The sequence below is a fragment of the Sciurus vulgaris genome (assembly GCF_902686455.1).
Source record: "Sciurus vulgaris genome assembly, chromosome: 11".
Classification (NCBI taxonomy): domain Eukaryota; kingdom Metazoa; phylum Chordata; class Mammalia; order Rodentia; family Sciuridae; genus Sciurus; species Sciurus vulgaris.
In genome coordinates, this window is record NC_136472.1 from 76,033,217 (window position 1) to 76,045,668 (window position 12,452).

Below are 12,452 nucleotides of genomic sequence, written 5' to 3' on the forward strand. Positions count from 1 at the left end.
CTCAGCCTACCAAAGTTTTCGGGAAGTTAGCTCTGAGGGTGAGTAGTGTCAAAAAAACTTCAGCTCATCTGGAGACCACAGGATCAGTGAAGAGCTGACTGCAAGTGGGTAATTGATCCAAGCTTCCCCTTGGACCTTTGATTTTTCACTCTCTCCATCTATCACCCAGCAGGAGCAACACAACTTTGCTCATAAAAATTCTGAATGCCTTGGATAGCAGTTTTATTAATGTGGGTACCTGAGGTTGCTGTTCTGTCTCCTCTGACATTCCATCAGGAACCTTTGAGGCCCACCCTCCTGGTATCCTCCCACCCAAATGTAGCCCTGGAGGTGATTCAGTACTCCCTCAGAGAGCTGCCACTGGAGCTGGGGCCCATGGACTCACCCTCCATCAAAGGGGTTCTCCCCGGGGATGACGTGTGTGCTGTCCCTGCCCACGAGGAACTTGATGCGGTCATAGAAGGAATGTAGGTTCTGCTGGGACACAGGGGCCTGTGTCTCCTGGATGATGTCCAGAGGGTCGGGGGAGCCCAGGCACAGCGGGTTGACATGACAGAGGGGCTGGAGGCAGCAGTCAGGGTCCATGCAGTCCACCAAGCCATCTGCAGGGTGACAGAGCATGTGGTTTATAGTGCTGTGTTCTCTTAGCCCTGTTTGCCCACAATGGCTGCATCCATTTCTTCTCTACGTTCTACTCACTGACAAGCTTTAAGTGCTGATATAAACCAAAGCCTTTGCTGGGCACTAAGGAGATCCAGGTACTCCTAGTCTGGCCCCAGCCCACCAATCTAACAGGAGAGACAGACAGGTAAGTATACTGTCTGTGCTGTTTTTTTCCTTCTAAAGAGACAGCAGGAACAGTATATATGAAGGTGTAGTGGTGAGAAAATACATGAACACCTGAGTTGCCCAAGACAAGGTCACTGGGTTGGTAGGAGCAGACCATGCTGGGTCTTGTAGGCCAGGTTAGGGGGTTTGCATTTCATCCTCAGGACCATGGGGGACACCTAAAGGGTTAAAGCAGGAGGTGACTCCATTGACTGTGCAGTGTTGAAGCTGAAGAGAAGTTGGAGTTCAAGAAGGAGGGGGTGGAACTGAGCTGCATAGGTGAAGAATGACAGCCTCGACTGGAGCAGTAGTGACTGAAGTAGTGGATGGGTTAGAGACATTTAGGAGGAAAAACTCCAGGACCTGATGACTGCCTGCTCTGGGCGAGGATGAGGCAGTGATGAGGAGGCATGTGGCATCTCTCCCAGTGGCCAGGTGACCACATGGCCTGAGGCACTGTCCACGGAGGCCCACGTCCGCCTCCTGGGAGTTGCCATTTGCAGGGAATCCTCTTTACCATAGGGTAGATTCCCCAGGACTGCATGACAGCAGTACGGTCTTCCCAAAGTGCAAAGGAAGAAATTCTATCAGATCATAGATTCTTGGCCTCATTATCCCAAAATACTTTTATAGACACCCAATAGAATGGTTTAAAATGGGGCATGATCCCAGGGTACACTGCCCAAAGTAGGGGACAGCAAGGGCCCAAGGTGATGGCCTATGTTTTAAGGGCAGAGTGTGATGATGTGTATTCTTGCCTGGGTTCAAATTCTGACTTTACTACTTATTTGCTGTGTGACTTGGGATAACCGTTTCTGCCACCCTGGTCACAGATCTGTTCTGGTCGTCTCTGTTCCACCCTTAGCACTTAGTAGGCATGCTTAAAACATGGCCGTTAAACAAATGAATGAAAACTGAATGAATTTATTAATGAAAAACTGAGAACAAATGCCAGTCTATAAAAGTCAGAAAACCATGTCTTTAGTCAATTCCATTAAGCAAAGTGGAAGGATCATGAGACACTGAGATTGAAGTTCAAGTCTTAGTGCTGTCCCCGAGATTGATCCTGGACAAGTTCCTGTACTTCATCTTCCTGAGCCCCTGCCTCCTCATGAACAATATGGGAGTACTGCTCAGATATCCCCCTCACTTCTGCTCTGTGGAGATCACAGTGCAAAGGCTACTGCCAGAGCACCGCATGTACACTGGCCAAACGGAGGCCGCATCCTCCCCACTAGCCGGGTGACCACAGGCAAGCTACTTAGCTGCCCCGAAACCCAGTTTTTCTTTTTTTCTTTAATAAACTAGAGTCAAAAATTCCTTGCCTTTCTCTCCCATGTCTGCATGGCGCCTTAGAGCTTGTAGCCTCTTTTCAAGGCAACACAGAGAAAAAGCACATGGATTCTAGAGCCGGATGGTCTGGGCTCAAATCTGAGTTCTAAAACTTACCATTGTGTGTGACCATGGGCCAGTCACTTAAACCCTCTGGTCTTGGTTTCCTACATCTCTTAATGGGGATACTAGGAGTAAATGTCAGATAGGTATTTGTTACATATTAAAATGTGTAGTACTATGTCCACAAATAGTATCTGACACATAGTAGGTGCTTCATAAAGGTGGTTTCTCTTCCCTGAACCTAGAACATGGCTCATCAAATGAGGGGCCATTCCTCCTGTGCTCGCCTGGCAGAGTCATTCTAGGATGTGGAGGAAAGCCATCCCTCGCCCCAACACGTTCTGGGCCTTAACTTGTTGCTCCTGTCCCAGCCCCAGATACAACTGCCTGGCAAAGCACCGTCCTCTCCTGCAGTCAGCAGGCTCCATCACGCATTCTTGGGCTGCCCCTGTCAGACATTGCTTAAACACATAATTACAGCCCAAGCGGAGGGTTATTTGCATTCTGCTATTGATGTTAGCATGACAGATTCAGCTGCCGCATCCATAACTCTGCAGAAATGCTCCATTATTCAATCCCAGCGAGCAGGGATGTTGACCATTAAATCAGCTAGCACAATTGAAGGGCCGTGAAAAGTCATGGCTAATTTGAAATTTTATTAGCTCTTGCCTGCTCTTGTTTACCACCACGGCAGTCCCTGGAAGCAGTCTTTTACCTCTTTATAAACACTGCTTTGTGGCACCTGGGCAGAGCCACCTTCTGCTGAGGAGGAGCGTCTGCTCTTGAGCCCTGGGAAAGGATGGCCGGGAGTGGTGGTGCTTACTAATATCAATGTTAAATTGATGATAAAGATGAATCACAGCATGCATTGAGTGCCACACATTGGCGCTTGCTAATACTTTATAAGGAATGTGTCATTGAATTCTCCCACCCTATGAGGTAGCCACTGTTGTTACCCTCATCTTAGAGAAAAGGAACTAGAGGCTTGAAGTGGTAACCTTACTTGGAGATCATACAGAGAGTTGGTGAAAGAGCTGACTCAGGATTTGAACTCAGTTCTTTCTGAGGTATGGAATGTTCTTTGAGTCCTCCAGAGAGACATTTAAAAGTTAGGAGAACATGATTTCATGAATGTTACTGAAACACTACTCTTCAGCATCCTGGGGAAATTCCATTCCAGAATGACTCTCCCCAGAACTATAAGTTGACTATTCTCTCTATCTTCTTCCCCAGACAATGAGCTCCTGGAGGTTCGTTGCTGTCTGATTCATTTCAGTATCTCAGGGCCCAGAACTGGACCAGAACAAAGATGTTCCTCTACAAAGATCTGAAAAATGGATAAAGGACTTAACCAGTCCAGGGCTGCTCCTCTGATCTAGGATCACAGTCAAGACACCAGAGCCTGAGGGATACTCTCACGCTGTCTTCAGTGGCATAGTCACAGTGCTTACGGGAGCCCTCTTTCTGCCTGGATTTGGATCCCAATTCCCATGGGTAACCTTGTACAGTTGCTTAATTTCTTTAAACTTGTTTCTTCATGTGCTCATAAAGAGAGACAAAGAAAGATGATTAATTCCTTAGACTCACAATCTGCCCCTATAGTCAGGTGTGAAGTACAAAGCTTCTTTTGGGTGTCTTGTGACAATGAGACAAAGCTTTTCCAGGGAACTTCTAGGCTGGCAATCTGTCTCTGAGCATGTGACTCAGCATGCAGGCATGCTCCATGCAGTGAGTGAGATGCCATACAATGGGCCCTTTAATTAGATTACATCTTTTGTGAGTTCTGGAAGTTCTGCTCTAAGCCCTTCCAATAGTCTTCTTTCCCTTTCTCTCTAGTCTTTTCTTTGGGAATATTACTAAATGCTTAAAGAACCTTCTATCTTTCATGTCTCTCAATATCTCTCTTAATTTCCATCCTTTTATCTGTGTCCCTTTCTGATTTATTTCCTCAGATCTATATTCTACTTCACATAGCTTCCCTTTATTTGTGTCTGGTCTGCTGTTTACTTGCCCTTTGGGCCATTAATTTAAATTACCCATACTTTACAATTTCCAGATTGTCTCTTTAGAACTTTTCAAAACCTGCTTGTTTCTTTCTTGATAGTATCCTGTTCCATCCTTATGGTTTTATACATCATTTTATCTCTTTAGTCATATAAAAACTTACTTATGTTATAGCCTCTCTCAGATTGTTACGTTCTTGGGAGTGACAAACTTTTCTATGCCGGGGTTGTTGACTGCAGCCTGGGGCCACTCGCGTCCTGGGTGTTCTTTGATTCTGCTTGTGAGTCCCAGGGCAGCTTGCCTTTCATACAGGAGATCTCACGTGGTTGAATGAACCCTTCAGAATGGTTTCTGGGGTACCACTAGTCTGGGGCCACTTTTTGGGTGGAATGCTTAATAGAATTCTAGTGCCACTTTGGTATGTAGGACTTCAAGAGCTTTGTGGTGTAGGTGCCATTGCTTACAGCAGACTTTCCCTGCCCGCCACCCCCTAAGTCAGCAGAGCCATTCCTCGGTGTCACTGCTGTGGTCTAGTGGGTAGTGTGTAGTCCCAGCCAGGCTCTGTTGCAGTGGTCCTCCGGGAGTGTGCCCTGCCTCCTGGTTCTACAATCCTGTCACACCCTGTGCCTCTGCTCTGACTTTCTGTTTTCACATTGCTTCTGGGATCCAGGGCTCCCTGGTTCCCCCTTTGCTTCTTTGCTGAGTTCTTAAAAACAAGCTGTTGTGCCTTAGAGTCAGAGGGTCCTGGTGATAACCTCATTGGACATTTTGCTGGAAATAAAAGTCCCAGCCAAAGCTCTGAGCTTCAGTTCTACCATGGAAGAAATGAATCGTCAAACCTACTTCGAAGAGATGCTGTGGGGATTAGGTGAAGTCAGGCATGTGAAGCACTTGATAAGCAGCATGTGATATGTAGTACCTAAGTAAGGATTTGGCTAGTTATAGTTACCAGTAGCTCCGGCCAGGTGCTTCCTTGACCTGGTATCCTGGTAACAGTGCTGCCATTTGGCCTTGGCCCTTCCTATGCATACATCAAGGACAGCCTTTCTAAATATAAACACAGCCATAACAACACACATATAAATTAGTGCAGTGGAGATCTTGATGGAATTACACTCTGTGGTGCTCTGAGATGGACATATCACACAGATGGTGCTCTTATGAAAGACACTGGGACTGTGGAATTGTTCACTCTATGTTTTGCAGGTTAGAGTGATTACTGCCAGGTCAGGAATTTTGCCTGCCTACACGGTGCTATCCTGATCATACATATAACAAATACTTTCTCAATAGTAAATGTGGGAAAAACTTCCACCAATAGAGGCAGTCATATTTAAACAAAGTGCATGTTTTTAAAAGATGTCGATAGACCTTTATTTTATTCATTTATTTATGTGTGGTGCTGAGAATCGAACCCAGTGCCTCACACATGCTAGGCAAGCGCTCCATCACTGAGCCACAACCCCAGCCCCAAAGCGAATAGGGCCTCCCAATTTATTTTCAAAGGCTGCATTTCACAAAACCAGTTTCTGTGTAAAACCCTCTTTATATTTTTGAATGTAGCATATGAAAGTCTGAAACAATGCATATGGCTGCTCTATTGTAAGGGACATGTTTCACAATTTAATTTTCTAAGACATAGATGACAAATATTAGAAGATTTGTATTAAAAAGAAAAGGTGTGCTTTGGAGACAGAAAAAAAATTCTGGGGTAAACTAGAAACATATCAATATATAGTTTTGGGGAATTTTTGGTTTGGCTGGTTTGGAAACACATTTTCCAGGTAACTCATATCTCAATTCTATATTACACACATGTTGGTTGACTTGTAAATTGTCAATGTTTCATATGTTTGCTATTTCCATTAATAGACCCTCATTTATCATAGTGGGAAAAAATCGGGAAAATAGGATTTTCCTCTATGTCCTTCTAATTTTCAGTAGATCCCTCCTAAATCCTAAACCCCAAATTTTGGGAAAGAAGAACCTCTCCTCAGAAATTTCTTTTTTCTTTGATGTCTGAAGCTGCCCCTTCCCATCCCCCCTCCTTACATGGTGAGAATGAAGAGGGCAGAGGAGATGTCCAAAAGGTCATTCAGGCTGCTGGAGGTTGAGAGGGTACAGCAATGCCACAGCCAGGAGTGGCTTCTGATGCAGAGAGGATGAAAAGAAAAGGAAGGGAGAAGGGAAGGCCAGAAAACAGCAAATAGAGATTAAAAGAAAAAAAAAAAAAAAGGCTCAGGTCTCTGCCTTTGGAAACATTCCAAAGTGGGTCACACACTCCTGACCCTCAAATTTGAAGTTCCCGGATGCTCCACTGCTGCTAGTGCACAGAGCACTGGCTTCTGCTCATAGTTCCATCCATGTGCTCCCACTGGAGGGAGAAGAAACCATGCCACCTCACCTCAGGTCTCTCCTCAGTGCCCACCACAGGTGGGTATCAACTGACCTGGTGGGAGGAGGGTGTGGGTGAAAGAAGTTCAGACTGGAAGCTCAAAGACCTCCACTCCGGACCTGTCTCTCTCCTGCCCTGAGTCCTGAGCCATGTTCCTTCAGATGTCTGAACTGCAATATGCTCACCTAACATCAGGGTAACATGCCTTGCCAGCCTCTCAGAATGGCTGAGAGTTTCCTGGGTTGTAGAGAGTAAAGGAGTCAGTCAGTGAGGAAAGTCTTAGTGTCCTCCCTCTGCTGTGGCCATTACCTAGAGCTCTGCACATAAGCATTGGGGCACAGAGATGGGTCAAGTCTCCTGCTGCCACTTGGCCCTTCTCTGGATGCACAATTGCAATCCTGCCTGGAAGTAGCTTCCTGCTATGTGATCTTGACAGCTGCCAGCAAGGAGTGGGACCTGGGTAACTTGTTTCTCTCTCTCAGGTCAGTGTCCTCCTTGGTCAGGTGGAGGAGCGACAGGACAGTTTCCAGACTGTTGGGCTGTCTGACAGTCACCTCCTGGGCTTCATATGCCCTCAACTCACATTCTCAAAGGGCTGGCTTACTGTGATTTTCCCAGAAAGTCAAGAGTGTACAAGAGATTTCCATTAAAGGTGGTAGCTTGGCTAACTTTGCCATCTTTACAAACGAGGAAATGGAGGCTCAGGGTATATGATTTTACCTGATATTGTACTGCTAGGGAAATGATAGAGCTAGGAATTTGTTCTCATATATATTTCAACATCCAACTGTTAGGCATGTACAACAGCCTACAACTCTTTATATCAATGCTTTGGCTATTCTGGCTCTCCCAGTTCTGTTCCCACTCTGTGGGAGCAGGAACTGACTTGTTAACGTTTGTATTTGAAATACATAGTACAGAGCCTTGAAGTAAGCATCATATTTGTTAAATGAATGAACAAAGGCATGCATGATTGTGTGAGGATTCCAAATCAGGCGGCTCAATCAGTTTGGCAGGGCCCAGGGCCAGGCCACGTGATGGAAGCCATTCCCTGCAGGAAGTGCTCATCCCTCTTCTTGGAAAGGAGCAAGGGGAATAAGCCTGTTATGTTTATTTTGCACCATTCTCTGGCTGGGGAGCCCTGTGCTAGGCATCTGACACACAGGAATAAAGCAGTGTCACCCTCAAAGGCTTCAGTGCAGTAGGTCAGACAGACAACAGAGTATGGGAAAGAAGGAAGGTCAGGGGGTTCTGGAAGCCTCAAGTGGGGAACTCAACTCAGGATAGGGGTGGGACATTTCCTGGAAGAGAGAATGCGTAAATGTAAAGTAGGAGTTTGGATAAGTGGTTAGTGAACCTGTACTGTGGTTGTTTGCCTGATTCATCAAAGTGCTGGTCACATGAAAGGGTTATTACAAGCCTCTTGGTCTCTCTGCAGGCTTACCCATTCCTCAGGCCAGACAGCCCATCAGCCAACCTCAACCCGCTGTTGTCTGCAGTCTGAAGATAGAGCTGTTTTACTATATAGGCCACGAGCAGTATCTGAGGAGGCCCGAGGGAGGGAGGGTGAATGTGCCTCCCCTTTCTGTACACATCTGGGAGAAGTTTTTGTCATTCTCTATAATAAATTCTGTGCCTTCCTTCAAAAAGCTTACAAAATCTTTATCTGTTCCTTGGAACACAAGATTTTTAAAGGTCAATTTCTCTCTTGTCTCTTATCATGAGAAGCGTGGTTTAGAGATAGTCTGAAGGGTGACCAAATTCTATGGCTTTGTGTGAACTCTTCATTCCTGCAAAGGGAGATGGGGAGGAGAAGGGAGGACAGAGAGCTTTGTTCTGTTTTCCTGAAATTTCTCATTCTAGGTTGCTCTCTCAATTGTGTGTATTGCCACCCATGATTGTCTTTCATGGGGCCAAGAGCATCTAAGAGATTATCATACCTTGAAGCTGCTTAAAGATCCTTTATCAAAAGAGGTCTGGCTGTTTAAATTCTAGTGGGGTTTTTATTCTGGCGTTCTTTTTTTAAACACAGTTTCCATCTATTCCTAGCTCTCCCACTGATCCACTATGTGACTTTGGGCAAATCATTTCAGCTCACTGAGATGCAGTATCCCTACATGTAAATGTCCTCCTGCAAGTTTATTGTGAGACTCTCTCAATGATGGCTATTATTTTCCTTTATGTACATTTGGATTTTTTTCATTCTAGCAATGAGCAGGTAACAGTTTGGAATATAGATTTTAGCAAAGAAAGTGAAAAAAGTAAAAATCCACTATTATGTGGAGAAATACATCAAAAACTTAGTGGAAAAAAAGTAGAATGTTACAAAGAGTATAATTCCAATTTTTAAAAGTACTTATTTATATATAAATATATATTTTGTAATAAACATCATACTTCTCTGTTCGCAGGTGGAAAGGAGCAGGAGGGAGAACTGATATTCACAGGTGATGGTGGAAGTCTTGAAGTTGCGTAACCCTCCCAAGGTCACACAGTCAACAAATAGTGGGGACAGGATTTGAATGCAGAGAATCTCAGTACAGACCCTGCATTTTAAATTTCTGTGCTACAGTGCCTTTCAGGCACCTTAAACACATAACCTATAACCCTGATAGCAAGTCTGTGGCATAGGGATTATTGTCCTCATAGTCACTTAGCATAGGAAGGCCACACTTTGACCATCTTTTAATGGGAATGGTAAGTATATACTCATGAGAAGGTCAGGGTGCATCTAATGAGAAGATGCATGGGACAGCACTTCAACAAGGGCTTCACAAATAGGGTGACACATGAACTGGGTGCACTTTCTTTGGCAAGGGAGGGATTCACATTAAGGGGGTGAGTCAGGGGTGCTGTGCTTACTCCTCTGGCCCCTCTCACCACTTAGTTCCTCCAGGATGAAATCTAGCAATTTGCTAGATGGATTGGACAGCTCCAACAAAGGATCAGGAGGCTGGCACTTACCAAGTCACATTCAGGATGTTTTCCATTTTGAAATCTAGACAATGACCATACATGAAAACAAAAACAAACCAATAAAGCTACTCCCAACTCAGCCATATTGAGTAACTTTTTTTTTTTTTTTTTTTTTTTTTTGTCTCACAGTTTAAAAATACTGCAACAGCATTCTTTTTTGTGGTACTGGGGATCAAACTCGGGGCCTTGTGCTTGCAAGACAAGCACTCTACCAGCTGAGCTATCTCCCCTGCCCAACAGCATTCTTAATGAACCTTGAAATTCAAGTTTAATTTGACAAGAGTGGCTTTAAGCCTACCAAGATCAGAAAGAAGAGAAAATGGGAGTTATCCCATAAATGAAGGGTTTATGATGGAGCCATATGCCTGAAGTCTGGCATGGTGAAAAGCTCTGCCCAGATGCCAGCAGATTTTGCCACTGGCCACCAATGTGACCTGGGCAAAACACGCAGAAGCCTCTGTTTCCTCCCTATCAGGAAATAGTAAGGGTATAATCATACTGCATTCCTCACAGTGTTGTTTGTTGGATGCACAATCACTTGGCAAACTACAAACGGACACCTGAGTGACTGTGCTCTGGTAGGGTTTGTGAAGCTGCTGCAGTCCACTTAGTCTGAGGTGTGCTCTCTGCATTTATAGGAGGAAGACACTAGGAGAAGGTGGGGTGCTCTAGATTCACCAGGCCATGGGCCATGACTCGCTTTTGGGGTCCTAGTCTGGTCTGTGTTAATAACTTTCCATGTGACTGTGAAGTGTATCATGTCACCTCCCCTTTCTGGGCTCCCATTTCCTGTCTGTAACATTCAGGGGAGTAGGAGGAGCTGAAGTTGATTTCTCAGATGTCTTTTCTGGCCCTGTTACTCAACATTAAACTCTGCTAATTCCTTCCTCAAGCCCTTGAGTCATTTCAACCATGAACAACCACTCAGTAAGACTCTAACACTATTTCTCTGCACTCTAAATTATGTATCTAGGATTACACTGCATTCACTGTCATGGCTGAAATAAAGGCACTTATTTCATTTTGCCTCTATTAGATGTAGTCATCTGAATGACAGTTTCTTCCAAATGACTGTGAGCTTCCTGAGGGAGAAAGACTGGGCCATGTCCACTGGTCCTCATATCCCCTCAGAAAGGAGCATGGGGCCTTGTTGACAGCAGGGACCCAATACCTGTGGTGCTCAACTGCACTGAAGAGAGCTTGATACTAAATGTGGCCTACGCTCACGTTCCTCACATAGGGTGCACTGTTTCTCCTTCCACAATCTCTGCTTGGTGAGGTCAGTGAGGATAAATTCTGCCTGTCCATATATGAGTATGTAATGTATATATTATGATAGTTGTGATACACAAATATGATCTTAAAAAAAATTCTGCCCGTCTCTGGCTCTATAGCTATTTCAGATGTGCTCCCCTGAAAAGAAGGGTCCCCTCACCTTCCTCTAGTCTTCCCCAATGGATGGAGAGCCCAATGAACCAAGAGGACCCCAAGGTGAGAATTTTCACAGTTGAGACAAAGCCAAAGACTCTTGACAATTCATCCTACCCAGATGGTTGTATTTCTAATCACACGGACCCATGGAAGGTCTTCCTGGTTGGACTGGGAGCCCCATGGGACAGGGACCATGTCACTCTTTCCAGGAGAGCACCCAGACACCTGACAACATCAGGTGAATGAGTGGTGGCTCTTTCAACACAGCAGTGATCCCACCGTATTGCAGTTACCTGCTGTTTCCCTCTCTCTCCCCTTCTACATCACAAACTTGGCACAGGCAGGGACCCTGTCTTATTTATCTCTGAAACCCTACTACCCTGGATGGGACCTGGTGCAGTGTAGACACTCAGTTAACATTTGTTGAGTGAGTAAATGAAATCACATTACGGTGCTATTGTATAGCATTGCTAAAGGATGTATAAACTCATTTCAGGCCTTAACATGCTCCAAGAAATGTAAGAGGTATAGTCTCCTACAATCAGGGATTTTTTTGATTATTCTTTTCTACTTCCTGCTGGCTCATTTCTCTGAGCAGCTGGAGAAGGATCCAATCCCCCTGGGTGTGGTCCAGCACCATTTCCTATGACAAAAAGCTCTCCCATCAAAGCAGTGGGGCTTTGGGCTACTGTGTGCCCCAGCCATATGTAAGCACTGGTGGGTTTCAGTGCTGGGAGGGCTGGTTCTCAAGTGTGGCAGACAGGTTATACCAGTATTGGATTTCAAAGAAGGAACAAATGAACTCTGCTCTATAAGCCAGTCTTGCCTGCATGTTTGAGGGGAGTGTGCTTGCTCTCCCTCCACATTTCCCAAAGACATTCAGTTCTTTTACTGCCCAGATGTTCAACAGCTGTTTGAAGGTGTTGGCCATGATACTGAACTCTTGAAATGGGAATGACTTCATGGTGTGGCTCCTCTCCCCTTCTCTTCTATTACATGGGTGTGACTGTTTGTCATTGGAATGGTGCCCACACAGGCTAAGTGAAGGGGATGCTGGGCAAATCATGCAGATAATGTAGGCTGACGTCTCTGCCCTAAGAAGAGCAAATGAGATCATTCTTTACCTTGCCTAAAGACAGGGATTCTCAATGCTCTTCCTTGGTTTGCCCTGCCTTTCCCCCATGATGATCTCTTTAACTGGAAACTCCAGGAAACTCCTTCCTATTCAAGTATTACCTTTCTGATGAATATCTTCCTACTCCTACAACAACCAACCTAAAGTCGTATGACAGTTAATCACAGAACATTAACATTCAAATTTGGGCCTTTCTCCCTCACTTGAGCTCCTGGAGCACAGTGACAGGAGTTACTCATCTCTGTGCCTGGCATGAGTCCTGGTCCCATCACAGAAACTCTGGATATT

General features: G+C 45.1%; 1 protein-coding gene across 11 annotated transcripts in view; it reads right to left on the reverse strand.

The window, feature by feature from the left end:
* The window catches only part of TENM4 (teneurin transmembrane protein 4), a 737,381-nt gene that overhangs the window by 86,617 nt on the left and 638,312 nt on the right, over positions 1–12,452 (reverse strand). For all 11 annotated transcript variants that reach the window (XM_079105080.1, XM_079105086.1, XM_079105077.1 and 8 more), the window contains one exon: positions 386–602. In XM_079105080.1, the coding sequence (XP_078961206.1) occupies positions 386–602 (217 nt within the window). The remainder of the gene's footprint in view (positions 1–385; positions 603–12,452) is intronic.